The sequence below is a fragment of the Hyaena hyaena genome, unplaced genomic scaffold, assembly GCF_003009895.1.
Source record: "Hyaena hyaena isolate Hyena2069 unplaced genomic scaffold, ASM300989v1 scaffold_65, whole genome shotgun sequence".
Lineage (NCBI taxonomy): Eukaryota > Metazoa > Chordata > Mammalia > Carnivora > Hyaenidae > Hyaena > Hyaena hyaena.
The window spans coordinates 3,707,157-3,722,112 of record NW_024080697.1 but is presented as its reverse complement, the minus strand read 5'-3'; the positions used below and the strand labels follow the sequence as shown (position 1 = coordinate 3,722,112).

Below are 14,956 nucleotides of genomic sequence, written 5' to 3'. Positions count from 1 at the left end.
GCCTGGAGCCTCTTTCGGTCTGTGACTCCCTCTCTCTCTGACCCTACCCTGCTCACGCTGTCTCTCTCTCTCCTAGAAATAAATAAAACATAAAAAAAAAAAAAAAAAAAAAAAAGAAATCAGTGATTTAGAAAAGAGACAATGGGAAAAATGCGTGAAACCCCAGGTGGTTCTTTGAGAAAATGAATAAAATTGATAAATCTCTAGCCAGACTGGTGAGGTTAAAAAGAAGACACAAATTACGAGTAGCAGGAATGAGAGAGGACACATCTCTACACATTGTATAGACATAAAAGGATAATAAGGAAATTTTAAGAACTTTATGCCGGTAAATTCAACAACTTAGATACAATGGACAAATTTTTTGAAAGACCTAAATGTATATGGTTCTTTGACTTCATCATGTTGATTATAATACATTCCTGTACTGCATTTAGCAGTATAAATCTTGAGATTCTTATTTGGAATTTCTCAAAAATTTTCACACTAAATAATCTTGTTCTATTCTTCTGTATGTTCAGAAACTGTAATAAGGTAGAATTAGAGCTCTTATATATAGACATGGAAGGTCCTGTCTTAAAGATTTATCTTTCAGATAAAATACTTTAGTTGAAATGTTATTAAGTATCAGTCTATTAAAGACAGGAACCAATCCAGTTTTAACATTTTTTTGAATCTGATGCTAAATTCTATGTGAGGTTGTTGATTATTCCATTTCAAGGAAGGGGAAACAGTGTAGTGTAGATTGAGAGCATGCGTTCTAGAAGCAGAAGCTTCGTAATGAATCACTTAGTATGCTTGTGACCTTGGGCAAGATTTGTTAACTCCTCTGAAGTGGAATTTCCTCATACGTAAAGTGGGAATAATAATAGTACCTGCCTCGTAGATTTTTTTAATGAGGATTAAAAGTAATAATGCCTTTAAAAACCTTAGCATAATGCCAGGAACCTATTAAGTACTTAGCTATTAGCTGCTGACATTTAATTTTTATTTTATTTTTGAACTAAGGATATTATAGAGCCTCATAGTAGATTGATACATAGAAATGGTGAATAAGAGGGGCGCCTGGGTGGCTTAGTCGGTTAAGCGTCCGACTTTCGCTTAGGTCATGATCTCGCGGTTCGTGGGTTCGAGCCCCGCGTCGGGCTCTGTGCTGACTGCCAGCTCAGAGCCTGGAGCCTGTTTCAGTCTGTGACTCCCTCTCTCTCTGACCCTCCCCTGCTCACGCTGGCTCTCTCTCTCTCTCTCCTAGAAATAAATAAACAATATTTAAAAAAAAAAAAAAAAAAAAAGAAATGGTGAATAAGAATGTCTAAAAAGGAGGTGAGAGGCTCCTGGCTGGCTCAGTTGGTGGAACATGCAACTCTTGATCTCAGAGTTGTAAGTTCGAGCCCCACATTGGGTGCAGAGATTACTTAAAAATGAAATCTAAAAAAAAAAAAACCATAAAAAGGTAAATAACAAATTATATTGCAGATTTTATCAGAAAAAAGTGAGCTGGAAAGAGAAGAAAATAAAATTGTATGGAAGGGAAGGAAGAGAATCCTTTAAAGGTACAGTGGAATGGCAAGAGTGGCAAGTAAAGAATTGAAAGACTGGCAGAAGAGAAATTCAGAGTTTAGGTGTAAATAAAAGCCTGTTACTATATAACTGAATATGTAAGTCAGTCATAGGACTGAAGAAATTAAAAGTCTGGAAATTTGCATTTACTTCTAAGTTAACTTTGCAAAACAAAAATATGTATACTTTTCTTCTTCTCGAAATTGATAGTTTTGCTGTCGTACAGACTTTCCTTAATAAGATAGCATTATTCATGATTTTAGCATTTTGTAATTTGTGTAAGTAAATCCTCTCAGCCTCTTACCTTCCTGTGCTTGTGGTTTTGCAGGGTTGCCTGATTTTGAGTGATGAATTAAATCATGCATCGCTGGTTCTAGGAGCTAGACTCTCAGGAGCAACCATTCGAATCTTCAAACACAACAGTGAGTTTGATGTGGAATCTACCTCAAGCCTTAGTGTTTAATATTTTTGGGCTTAGTGGCAGTGGTACCATTAGTTACACTAATAATAGAAAATCTAAATGAAGCATGTTGCAACGTTTAAAATGTCTTTCTGGTCCAGTCTTTTAAAAAGTTATTCTCAGGGCACCTGTGTGGCTCAGTTGGTTAAGTGTCCGACTTCAGCTCAGGTCATGATCTCATGGCCCATCGGTTCAAGCCCCTCATCGGGCTCTGTGCTGACAAGCTTAGAGCCTGGTGCCTGCCTCAGATTCTGTGTCTCCCTCTCTCTCTCTGCCCTTCCCTTGCTCATGCTCTCTCTCCCCTTCAAAAATAAACATTAAAGGGGCGCCTGAGTGGCCTAGTCGATTAAGCATCCGACTTTGGCTCAGGTCATGATCTCACGGTTCATGGGTTCGAGCCCTGCATCAGGCTCTGTGCTGACAGCTAGCTCAGACCCTGGAACCTGCTTCAGATTCTGTGTCTCCTTCTCTCTCTGATCCTCCCCTGCTCACGCTGTCTCTCTCTCCCTCAGAAATAAATAAAACATTAAAAAAAAAAGTTAAAAAAATTTTTTAAGTTATTTTTGGGATACCTGGGTGGCTTATTTGGTTAAGCAGCTGCCTCTTGGGTTTGGTTCAGGTCACGATCTCAATAGTTTTAGTTTGAGCCCCAAATCAGGCTCTGTGCTGACAGAGTGGAGTCTGCTTGAGATTCTCTCTCTGTCTCTCTCTCTCTCTGCCCCTCTCAAAAAAAAAAAAAAAAAACACTTAAAAAAGTTATTCTCTTCCTCATTAGAATAGAAATAGAGGCTAAAGGAAGCCTTTTGGTACAAAATACAACATTCTCCTTTCATTTGGCTTTCAATTTCTAAAAATTTTTAAAAATGTTTATTTATTTTTGAGAGAGAAAGAGGGCACACACAGGAGAGGAGCAGAGAGAGGAAGACACAGAATCTGAAGCAGGCCCCAGTCTCCAAGCTGTAAGCACAGAGCCCGATACGGAGCTCTGACTCATGAACCATGAGATCATGACCTGAGCCGAAGTTGGACGCTTAACCCACTGAGCCACCCAAGCGCCCTGGCTTTCAACGTTTTTATCTTTGTTGTTCACAAGTCACATGTTCAATAGGTGTTTACTAGATGCTCATGGTGTATCCTGCATAAGCCAGGGCTATTGAGATGAGTAAAGCAGGGTCCCATCTTAAGGGCCTCTGACTGGTTAATAAGGAGACTATGGACAAATCAGGAGTGGGATACTGATACTGAACAGACACTGAAATACAGATATGAACAGATACTGTCAAGGCACAGAGAAAGGTGGCACTCAGCCAGAACTTGTTCCCTAAGGGGAGATATCTTGTGTATTATTAAAATAATTGTTTACAATAAGAATGAGTAACTGTTGTAGTTAAAACACTCACATGTAGGGAGGAAAGTGTACCATGCTGTACATCAATATCATTTTTTACCAAAATGTATACATGTACAGACAGGAATCTGGAAGATCAAACACCGAAATGTTAGATCTGTACTCTCGATGAAAGGTTTATGGGTGGTAATAACTTTCTTCCTTTTGTCTTTGTCTTGTCTAAAACGTTTTACAATAAGAATGATACAAACAGTACTTTGTTTTATAAAGTGCATGGGATTGTTAAACACATGTGTAACCTATTTTCTTACAACATATGGTGAACTAATGCCAGAGTGGCAAGCAGCATCTGAAGTCGCTCTCATTCAGTCTGTCCCTCAGTTTGGACACGTAGGTTGTTTCTAAATTTTTCTGTAAGAAACAGTACTACCTACACTCAACATTTTTGCTCAGTGGTCTGATTAATGCCTTAGGATAAATTCTTAGCAGTCTTAGGATGCCTGGTTAAAAGTTAAAAACCATTTTTATGCCTTTCCAAATTGCCTTCAACATGGTACAGATTTTTACTCAAAAACATGACAGTGACCCTACTCATAGGCCAACATAGGACATTATGAATCATTTAAAGTATTTTCTAATCTAATAAGTCAATAACATCTTAATTTTTATTTCTTTATTAGGTTACAAGCAACTTTTTACACAGCAGATCATGTTTGTATTTCATTGTGAACTGGCCATTTCCAAACTGTTTTTCGCTGAGTATAAGAGCCCTTTATATTAATTATTCTTTGTTTTATGTTTCAGTATTTTTAATTTTAGTTTTTAGTTTGTTTTTAGTGTCTTGCTGTGCAGACTTATTAAAATGTTGATGTTGGATTTTGCATCATGCCTACCCCGTTCTAAGATCATAAAGTTATTCTCATATTTTCTTTTGGTGGTTTTGTGGTATATTTTTTATTTAAATTTTTAATTTACATGGGATTTGGGGAGCATAATATGAGAGAGATAAATGATTTTTCCCCCCCTAAGTAGGTGATACTGTCAAGCATTCTACTATAGATACTTCCTTTCATCTAAAATTTTTAGTTGGGGCATCTGGGTGCCTCAGTCTATTGAGCCGCCACTCTTGATTTCGGCACAGGTCGTGACCTCACGGTTTGTGAGATAATAGCCTTGTGTGGGCCTCCATGTGCTGACAGCAAAGAGCCTGCTTGGGATTCTCTCTCTCCCTCTCTCTGCCCCTCCTCTGCTCATGCTCACTTGTGCTCTTTCTGTCTCTCTCTCTCAAAGTAAATAAACTTTGAAAAAAAAATAAAATTTTGAGTCAATATTTTTCTTTTCCTTTATGTATATAAACAGGAAACTAAAACAAGGAGTACCTTTTTCTTTTGTCTCTTGCTGGTTGCCACACATTGATCTCTACAGCCAGATTAGCAGTTTGAAAACAGACATACTCACAACTGTGGTAGCATCTCCTCTCTGGGCTAGGTAACAGATTGTTTAGTTATGAATAACTGAAGGTGTAAACACAGTCACAACCTTTGGCCATCATATTTGTGGTATGTGTTTTTATTACCTTACTTCTCTTCAAAGTCCTTTCATGGAAAGAGCAAAATCATGCAACTTTGTATCCACCTCCTTCAATGATGAGCAATAAAGAGTATAAAATCATATTTTATGATGGAGTGCCTCCCAGCCCTGTTAAGTGCACCCTGTTACATAGACTTTGGGGGAAGGTTCTTGAGGCCATTATTTCAGGGCAGTTGTTTTAAGTGTGAAGTCTATAGTAGTGGTAACAATGGTCTTCAAAGAATTTATAGTTTTTGTTTTTGAGAGAGAGAAAGTACACAAGTCAGGGAGGGGCACAGGGAGAGAGAGACAGACTCTTTTTTTAATTTAATGTTTTATTTATTTTAGAGAGAGAGAAAGCATGAACAGGGGAAGGGCAGAGAGAGAGAGAGACACAGATTCCGAAGCAGGCTCCAGGCTCTGAATTACCAGCAGGGCTTGAACCCACAAATGGTGAGATCATGACCTGAGCTGAAGTCAGCCGCTTAACCAATTGAGCCACCCAGGCGCCCTGAGAGAGAGGGAGAGTGGTGGGGGAGGGAGAGAGAGAGAGAGGGAAAGAATCTTAAGTGGGGTTCCATACACAGCATGGAGCCTGATGCCTGACATGGGGCTCAAACCCATGACCCTGTGATCGTGACCTGAGCATAAACCAAGTCTGACACTCAGCTGACTGAACCACCCAGGTTGATGATAAAGCATTTACCATTAACAGGAAAAATGATCCTCGTTAATGGTAGTACCAGCCAAGCCGTTTCTGGGCCTGTTACCCTTCCTTAAGGACCAACAGAGCCACGAGAGCTCGATAGTGTACAAACAGCTGATCCAGTCAAACAGAAGGCTCAGCTGATTGCCAAGCTTTCTTACCACATAGTCTCATGCCTACCACTGGTGTGTTTTTAGCCCACTACTAAGATAAAGCTGTTTAACAAGCATTTGTTGAGTGTATCCTAGGTGAAAGGAAATGGGGCATGCACTGTGAATTCCCTCATATTTGCTTTTTAAGAGGTGTATGTATTTTTAATAGTTTATTTGCACCCTCTTGCTCTTTTATGCATGTATTTCTGAATGACTCACTAGGATTAAAGATACAGTTGATTCTACAAATACAAAAAACCCCAAAAACTGCTAACTGAACGGCCAGGTATTTAACATGAAACATCAGCCATTTCACAGACATGCTAACCACCTCTGAATCACCTATGCCACAGCCGCTTGGTGGAGTTTCTGTGGTTTTGAACATTATTACATCTTAGATTGTCATTCAAGCTAGCAGTAGCTCCACCCAGTTTGCCGTATCTTTTTCTGTTCAGTTCTGATTCTAAAAGTCAGTGTCCTTTGCTACCTGACACACACTTCCTGAATAAGAAATGTGTATTTGCATTCTGAAAGAAAGTTCAGAAAGAGGAAGGTACTTTGTGCTGAAATTCTTTTTTGTGTGCTGTAGATATGCAAAGCCTAGAGAAGCTGTTGAAAGATGCCATTGTTTATGGTCAGCCCCGGACTCGAAGACCCTGGAAGAAAATTCTAATCCTTGTGGAGGGAATCTATAGGTAATCCTGCTTTCCTGTTCTTATCTCTTCTGATTTGGCTCTGTGAAGTTACAGAAGTTTTAAGCATAAGGGAATGGTAATCTAGAACCCCCCCCCCCCCCCCCCGGAAACTAAGGAGGCAATGTCTCTGACTTGTTAAAATACCTGGAAGCAGAGTTCACAACAGAACAGAAGTCTTTTTCTCTGGCTTTTCTTTATTCTTTCCATCATGCTACATGGTCTGCAAATCACCCCTCTGTTGGGATTCTTTCTTTTTCTACTGTTTGTAGAGGGAATGTATACAGAGTGGCAAGAATTGGAATATATTTTCTAATCTGTCAGAATAAATTATACATCATTTCATTTGAAGAAAATTTTATTCTGGTTTATTTGCAGCCCTTGCATGTACTCTCTTACGTCTAATTTTATTTTATTTCATTTTCTGTTATTTTAATTATACATTCAGTGTGATACAAAATCTAATACTGCTTGTAATTACAAGCATTGGAAGAACCTGGTGACCTTTATCCATCTGTGGTGAATTAAGATCATTTCTGTTTGAGTGCTCATTTTAAAAAAACTTTTTTATAGTTATTTATTTTTGAGACAGAGCATGAGTGAGATAGGGGCAGAGAGAGAGGGAGACAAGGAATATGAATAAGGCTCCAGGCTCTGGGCTCTCAGCACAGAGCTCGATGCGGGGCTCAAACCCCCAAACCATGAGATCATGACCAGAGCCAAAGTTGGACGTTTAACCGACTGAGCTACCCAGGTGCCCCTCGGGTGCTCGTTTTAAAAGATCCAGTCTCCTTTCCCCTAGACCTCTGCCTGGCCATGGCATAACCTAACTTTGCTAGTTTAGAATCACAGGCAGAGTTGTCAAACTATTTTTATAAAGCAATAAAGTTAAAAAATTAACAGTAATAATAAGATAACCAACTAACTCCTAATTTTTAGTTAAGAAGTCTTGGTGTTTGTATTTTTATCCTGTCTTGCCAGCATGGAGGGATCTATTGTCCGCCTTCCTGAAGTGATTGCCCTGAAGAAGAAATACAAGGCATACTTGTATCTAGATGAAGCTCACAGCATCGGAGCTCTGGGCCCTACAGGTCGAGGGGTGGTGGATTACTTTGGCCTGGATCCTGAGGATGTGGACGTTATGATGGGAACATTCACAAAGAGTTTTGGTGCTTCTGGAGGATACATTGGAGGCAAGAAGGTAAATGGGCCACATGTGAATTGAGCAACTAAGAATAAAGGTACTGGTGATTAGACTTAGTAATAACTGACTTGTGACAGATAAGAGTCTGGAACCGGAATGTGGGGACCCTGAATTTGTTTGTGGCTTAGGCTCACAGTGCCTTTGGGTTTCACACTTCAGCTGCTCAGGGAGTGACTCCGATAAACTAAAGGCTGGTTCTGTTCATTGTTTGTTGTCTTCTTATTTGAGCTTTGCTGTAAACTACATGCTGGTCTGAGATACAGAACACCCTCTTGTATGAAAGAACACACAGTGGTGCTGCCTGTTTGCCACAGTCTTCTAGTGGGTTTGGGTTGTGCCCACAGTTTCAAAAGTAGTGAGTTTATAATGAGAGCCAGTGGGATTAGAAGACGAGTTTCCCTCCCCTTGACCTCAAATGCATCTTGGGTGGGCATAGAGACAGGAAGAAAAAGATTATTTTGCCTGCTCTGGTGTACTGCAAGGCATTGTGTTTTTCAATTTACAAATCATGTAATGAACTCTGAGGCCTTTGAGAATCAGTGTGGTGTGATGGAAATGGCTGAATGATGAGACAGAGGCCTAGGTTTGAATACTTCTCTAACTTTGTGAGACCTGGGGCACATCATTTAACCTTCCCATTTCCTTATCAGTAAAAACAGAGACAAATATACTTAGTTTATAAGATTATATCGTTAGGGTTGGAAAAATGCCATATGTCCATGTTACAACATGGATGAATTTGAACATTCATGTTAGTAAGTTTACTTGAACTTAAAGATGTCAGTCACAGGGACGCGTGGGTGGCTTAGTTAAGCATCCAACTTCAGCTCAGGTCATGATCTCCCAGTTTGTGGGTTTGAGCCCCGGGTCAGGCTCTGTGCTGACAGCTCAGAGGCTGGAGCCTGCTTCAGATTCTGTCTCCCTCTCTCTCTGCCCCTCCCCTGCTCATGCTCTGTCTCTCTTTGTTTCTTAGTAATAAATAAATGTAAAAAAAAAAAAAAGTCAGTCATAAAGGTCACATTGTATTATTGATTTTATGTGATATATTCAGAGCAAGCAAATCAGAGACACAATGTAGTTAGTGGTTGCCAAGGGCTGAGGGGATGGGGGGAATGGAAAGTGACTGTTGATGGAAATGAGGTTTTTTTCTGAGGTAATAAAATGTTTAAAATCAGATAGTAGGGCACCTGGCTCACTCAGTTGGTGGAGTATGTGATTCTTGATATTAGGGTCATGAGTTCAAGTCCCACGCTGGGCGTGGAGCCTACTTAAAAAATAAAATAAAATAAAATTAGATAGCGATGAAAGTCACACAGCTCTATGAGTATTCTGTAAGCCACTGAGTTGTATACTTTAGAAAAGTTAATTCTATCTCAGTAAAACTGTTAAAAAAAAACTCTATGGTATTAGAAAAAACACATCATTTGTTAAGTATTTATTTGTATGAGGTATGTATTAGGAACTCATGCATATTTCTAATTCCTTTTTATTTATTTATTTAAAAAAATTTTTTTTAATGTTTTATTTGTTTCTGAGAGAGAGACACCGTAAACAGGGGAGGGTCAGAGAGAGAGAGAGATACAGAATCTGAAACAGGCTCCAGACTCTGAACTAGCTGTCAGCACAGAGCCTGACGCGGGGCTCGAACCCACAAACTGTGAGATTATGACCTGAGCTGAAGTTGGATGTTTAACCGACTGAGCCACCCAGGCGCCCCTCTAATTCCTTTTTAAAACTTGACATTGGGAGGTTTAAAGCATGGACTTTCTCTTAATAATTGATCGCTTTTTAGAGGAAACTCATTATTAGTGGTTTTAGTCAAGTTTGATAGTTTTACCTCAAGTTTTGTTAATGGAACCAGGCTCACTTTGGAGAGTTTGATTGCTTTATAGTAAGATTTATTGCTAAACCAAAGGACTTAAAATCATACTCTGGGAGATCATTTAGGTACGGTATATCTCTGCTTTTGTTTTATATACTTTTTAGTATTTTTGAAGTGATACGCTGTTTTGTAGTCCTGTTTTGTGTCTCCATGTTGGGTTCTGATACATAAGCTACTTTGTGTGCGCATTTTATTTAAAGATTTAGTGAAGTTAGAAGGAGAGAATAGGGACATACAACTGATTGTTTTGGACTCCTTGTAACTGGCATATAAAGTTTGTCTTCATTCAGTGAGATGGCTTTCCTTTTCTCTTGAAAGACCCAGTGAATTTTTATTCTGCCATATTTATATTATTTTACAAGTCTCTGTGTATCTGGAGGATATTTAGATTTTTAATGTTTATTTTGAGAGAGGGAAAGAATGGGAGAGGGGCAGAGAGAGAAGGGGACAGAGAGGATCTGAAGTGGGCTCTGCACTGACTGCAGAGAGCCCAGTGGGGGGCTCAAACTGAAGAACCATGAGATCATGACCTGAGTTGAAGTCAGGTGCTCAACCAACCAAGCCACCCAGGTGCCCCTAGAGGATATTTAATACCTTTAAAATTGGTGTTAGGGAATGGTCTTTTCTCTTACTCAGACTTGTAAGGATGGGCTCTGCAGACGTAGGGTAATATGTAGGTGATATTTTCTTGTAAACTTAAAAGTAAATTCTTGTGGGGCACCCGGGTGGCTCAGTTGGTTACATGTCAGACTCTTGGTTTCCACTCAGGTCATGATCTCACAGTTTGTGAGATTGAGCCCCAAATCGGGCTTTGCACTGACAGCGTGGAGGCTACTTGGGATTCTTTCTCTCTCCTCCTCTCTCTATGCCCCTCCCCTGCTCATGTTCTCAAAATAAATAAATAAACTTAAAAAAAAAAAAGAAATTATTGTATCTACAAAGCAATCCACACACCTTGTTTAACACAGCATTGTAGTTATGTTTACAGTATTAAGTGATATGTTCTCCAGATTTAGAGGGCTTCTTTAAAACTAGGTTTTGTTTCTTTCATGTTGTGACATGTTTAACAAGCAAAACAAAGCCTGAGGCTGTTGCCCTGTGTCAGTTAACCTTGCATCTCAGATTAGTGTCCCTGTTCCACTGCTGTGGAAGGAAAAGTCTGCTTTCCCTCAAAGGAAGGCAGTGACATTGCCAGAGGATTCAAGCTTGACCGCTAATGACTCGCTTCTGTGAACTCCCCAGGAGCTGATAGACTATCTGCGGACACATTCTCATAGTGCAGTTTATGCCACGTCACTGTCCCCACCTGTCGTGGAGCAGATTGTCACCTCTATGAAGTGCATCATGGGGCAGGATGGAACTACCCTTGGTAAGTCTCTGTTTCCTTGGAAAATTTCCTATGTTCAATAAATGCTAGCAGCCAAGCATGCTCTTTTGCTTGAACTTTTTTCTTAAAATGAGGAGTCAGGTGTACGAATGAGCAGAACTGGCAGATCTGTGAGGCCTTGGTTGCTATGGGCACTTTTCAGTGTGTTCGGTACACATGCCATGAGAACTAGCCTGGCTTGCTTCCAGTTGAATTTTCTTGTGTACAGATGGTGACGCTTTGAGCTTACTATCTCCCCTGTCTTCATAAGTCTTAGGTAATGAGCCTTAGGGTCTTCCTCAAATGGCACAATTTTGTATGAAGATGTAGCTCAGTGTGTGTAGTGAGAATCCGTTCCCATTGTATTTAAAGGCTGCTGAGTGCATATATTAGTGTCCTTGATTCAGTGCCTTGTAGAAGAGTTTCCAATTTAACAGTGGATAATAAGTCATCCTGGATTTGTTTTTTCTGTCTTTGGTGGGATTTGTCATCCAAACTAGATGCCCTGACATAAACATACTAAAATGAACAATAAATAAAATGTGGTGCTCACTTTCTAGTTCGCTTTTATTCTGCATCACTAGAGGGCAGTATTGACTGCAGAAAATTTAGAACAATTGGGATTTTGTTTTTTTGTTTTTTTTTCACTTCTAAAACTTTCCATTGTGAGTATGAGACATACATTCATTTTACTTGTTGCTTTTCAAATGCATCTAAAATGAGTTTTATTCTTGTAAAAGATTTTACATTATCAGCCTTGAGCTGTCTTCATTTATGTAATACTTGTGTGGTAAGATTTTTTTGATTTGCACTGAAAAACAGGATGGAAGGAGTATGTCTGAGTTTGATTAATGTAAGCCTATTTTTCTAAATAAGAATTTTACCTTAATATTTTTTCTCATCTGTGATATATCCTATCTCTAGTAAGAGATTTTTGGACATGGATTTCGAAAGTGTTGATCATTTTCAGTTTCATGAATTGATTCCTTGGGGAAGAAAATACTTCACTCACATTGTGAACACAGTATGGAACCTTGTGAGTAACCCTCTGTTAGCCATAGCTCTGTTATCTTCTCTCCTTCCTTTATGGTGTTAGAAGTAATGTGTTCTAATCTGCGACATGCATACGTAGCTAGCATTTATCTGATTACTTCACATAGGTGCATCAACCTTGCCGGTCCCGTGTATGGACTGAGGTGACTGCAGTGAATAGGTAACAGCTCTCAAAGTTAACTTTGGTAATTTCTTTGCCCTGTCCTAGAGCACAGATCTGTGTGAAGGATATGACTTCTCTGTACTAAATAATGAAATCTGGGCTCTGCTGGTGGTGAGAAAATGAAATATGGTAATTAGATATAGACGTTGGGTTAGCATTCATTTTCCACTTTATTTCTTGCCTCTCTAACCACCCCCTAAGCATAGTGCTGTGAAATAAGAGCCATCTTATTATGCTCACAGAGTCTGCAGGTCAGGAATTCGGTCAGGGCACAGCAGGGATGGCTTGTCTTTGCTTCGTAATATCTGAGGCCTGAGCTTGGAAGACCCAAACAGCTTGGGAAGACTCAGATGGCTGGGGGCTGGGGTCATCTGGAGGCTTATTCCCTCCCAAGTCACTTGGGCAGAAGTGTCTTGAATTCTGGGCTCACCCGAGGCTGTTGACCAGAGCACCTTCACGTTTCCTCCCCGTGACGCTGGGCTCCTCAAAGCACAGTGACTGGGGACCCAGAGGGGATGCTTCAGAGCAGGCGTTCCCAAAGAACGTGCTGTACCCCATGGCATTTTCTGATTTGTTGTTAACAAGCAGGCCTTTAAGGCCAGTCCAGATTGTAGGCCGTGGGAATTCAGACTCCATCTCAAATGGGCAGTGGGCCCAAGAATTTGTGGCCATTTTTACCACTTGCCACTACCAGCTTTTATATATATTTTAAAAATTACTCTCTAAAACTTTTAATTAGTAGAGATGGACTTCTTTTGGTTACATTGTTTCTGTGCCAAAACAGAGGATAATAAAAATGAAACCAAAAGTAGAGATAAATATATCTCGTAAATCCAGCTACCCAATCTGAATTAAACATGACCTGATTTCTTTCAGATTTGAGTATGTAAGGTACTGTTTCTTTTTATGGCATCACTGAATGCGTCTTTTTGTTGTCCTTGAAGAAGGAAAAAAGTGTGATTCAAGCAGCAGCCCTTTGACTATGCCTTAAAATGACTTTTTTTTTTTTAATGTTTTATTTATTTCTAGGAGAGAGAGAGAGACAGCGTGAGCAGGGGAGGGTCAGAGAGAGAGGGAGTCACAGACTGAAACAGACTCCAGGCTCTGAGCTGGCAGTCAGCACAGAGCCCGACGCGAGGCTCGAACCCACGAACCGTGAGATCATGACCTAAGCGAAAGTCGGACGCTTAACCGACTAAGCCACCCAGGCGCCCCTTAAAGTGACTTTTAAAAAGAGGTATCTGTAAGGAATTACCTGAGTGTGATTTTAAGATAGAAGTGGCCTGCCCTGAGCGAAACTTCATCTTTTATGCTCAAGACATTGAATTTCATTCATTCCACAAACAAGGAGTACCTCACAATGTGTTAGGCCCTGTGAATCACGATCCACAGGAAATGGGCATACAGGCAGGTCATTTGAGAGGTGTATATATATACTTAGGCTGTATTGGCGATTCAGAGGACAGCGTGTTGTATTAGTCTTGGAGAGTACTGTAACTTAGAAAAATTGAAGTTTTATTATTTTGCCAAATATTTCAGTGCTTGCCGTGTGCTAGGTGCTGTTTCTAGGCACTCATGATTTATCAAGAATGAGACACCCCCAAAATTTTGCCTAATGGGGTTTCTAGTGAGGGAAATAGATTATAGAGTGTGCTAGAAAATGAGTATTCCAGAGAAAAAGTAAGTAGAGAAGGTTTGGGGGACCCAGTTTGCAATTTAAAATAAAGCGGTCATTGATTGAGAAGGCAAGATTTTAGCAAGAATTTGAGGGACGTGAGGATTTGGCCCTGAAAGTCCAGAGATAAAAGGGCCTAGCAAAGGAGGCCCCTGTGTGGTTAGGAAGAGCAGGGAGGCCGCTGTGGCCTGAGCATAGCAGCACGGGTAGAGGGCTTGCGGGTGACGTGTGGAGGGTGGCCGTTCTGAGAGGAGGCAAGCGTGTTTTGTTAAGGTGACACACACACAGAACAGACACACTGGTTCTCTTGCCCTCGTATCAAATTTAGATTCTTCTCTAGTATTGAGTTCAGATTCTTTTTTTTAATGTTTTATTTATTTTTTTTTAATGTTTTATTTATTTCTGAGAGAGAGAGAGAGAGACAGCGTGAGCAGGGGAGGGGCAGAGAGAGAGAGAGGGAGACACAGAATCTGAAGCAGGCTCCAGGCTCTGAACTGTCAGCACAGAGCCCGATGCGGGGCTCAAACCCACAAACCGTGAGATCATGACCTGAGCCAAAGCCAGTTGCTTAACCGACTGAACTACCCAGGTGCCCCTTGAGTTCAGATTCTTATGAATTTGTGGGCTTATTAATGTCAGTAGGCTTCTGGCATGCTTCAGATAGGTTAGAAATGTTATTGGTCTTTCAGGGCCGCCTGGGTGGCTCAGTCGGTTAAGCATTTAACTTCAGCTCAGGTCATGATCTCACGGTTCATGAGTTTGACCCCACGTCGGGCTCTGTGCTGACAGCTCAGAGCCTGGAGCCTGCCTCAGATTGTGTCTCGCTCTGTCTCTGCCCATCCCCTGCTCGTGCTCTGTCTCTTTCTCTCTCTCAAGAATAAATAAACATTTTTTAAAATGTTATTGGTCCTTCAGATTTGATGAAAAGGTACAGAAAATAATGTACCCATGATCTCACATTTTAATGATGTTACTATCTCACCCCATTTATTCACTTTTTAAAAGGAAAAAGATAGCTAAAACTCCCTTTAGTGTCCCTTCTTGATTCTGTTTCTCTCACCCAGCCCCCAGAGATAATCACTATTCTGAAATTGTCTCTTTCTGTACTTTTATGCTTTTACTTGAC

At 40.3% G+C, this 14,956-nt stretch overlaps 1 protein-coding gene across 1 annotated transcript in view; it reads left to right on the top strand.

Annotated features, from left to right (window-relative positions):
* The window catches only part of SPTLC2 (serine palmitoyltransferase long chain base subunit 2), a 108,370-nt gene that overhangs the window by 42,223 nt on the left and 51,191 nt on the right, over positions 1-14,956 (top strand). The window contains exons 6-9 of the mRNA XM_039232258.1: positions 1,889-1,982; positions 6,385-6,490; positions 7,469-7,688; positions 10,816-10,942. Coding sequence (XP_039088189.1) covers positions 1,889-1,982; positions 6,385-6,490; positions 7,469-7,688; positions 10,816-10,942 — 547 coding nt within the window. The remainder of the gene's footprint in view (positions 1-1,888; positions 1,983-6,384; positions 6,491-7,468; positions 7,689-10,815; positions 10,943-14,956) is intronic.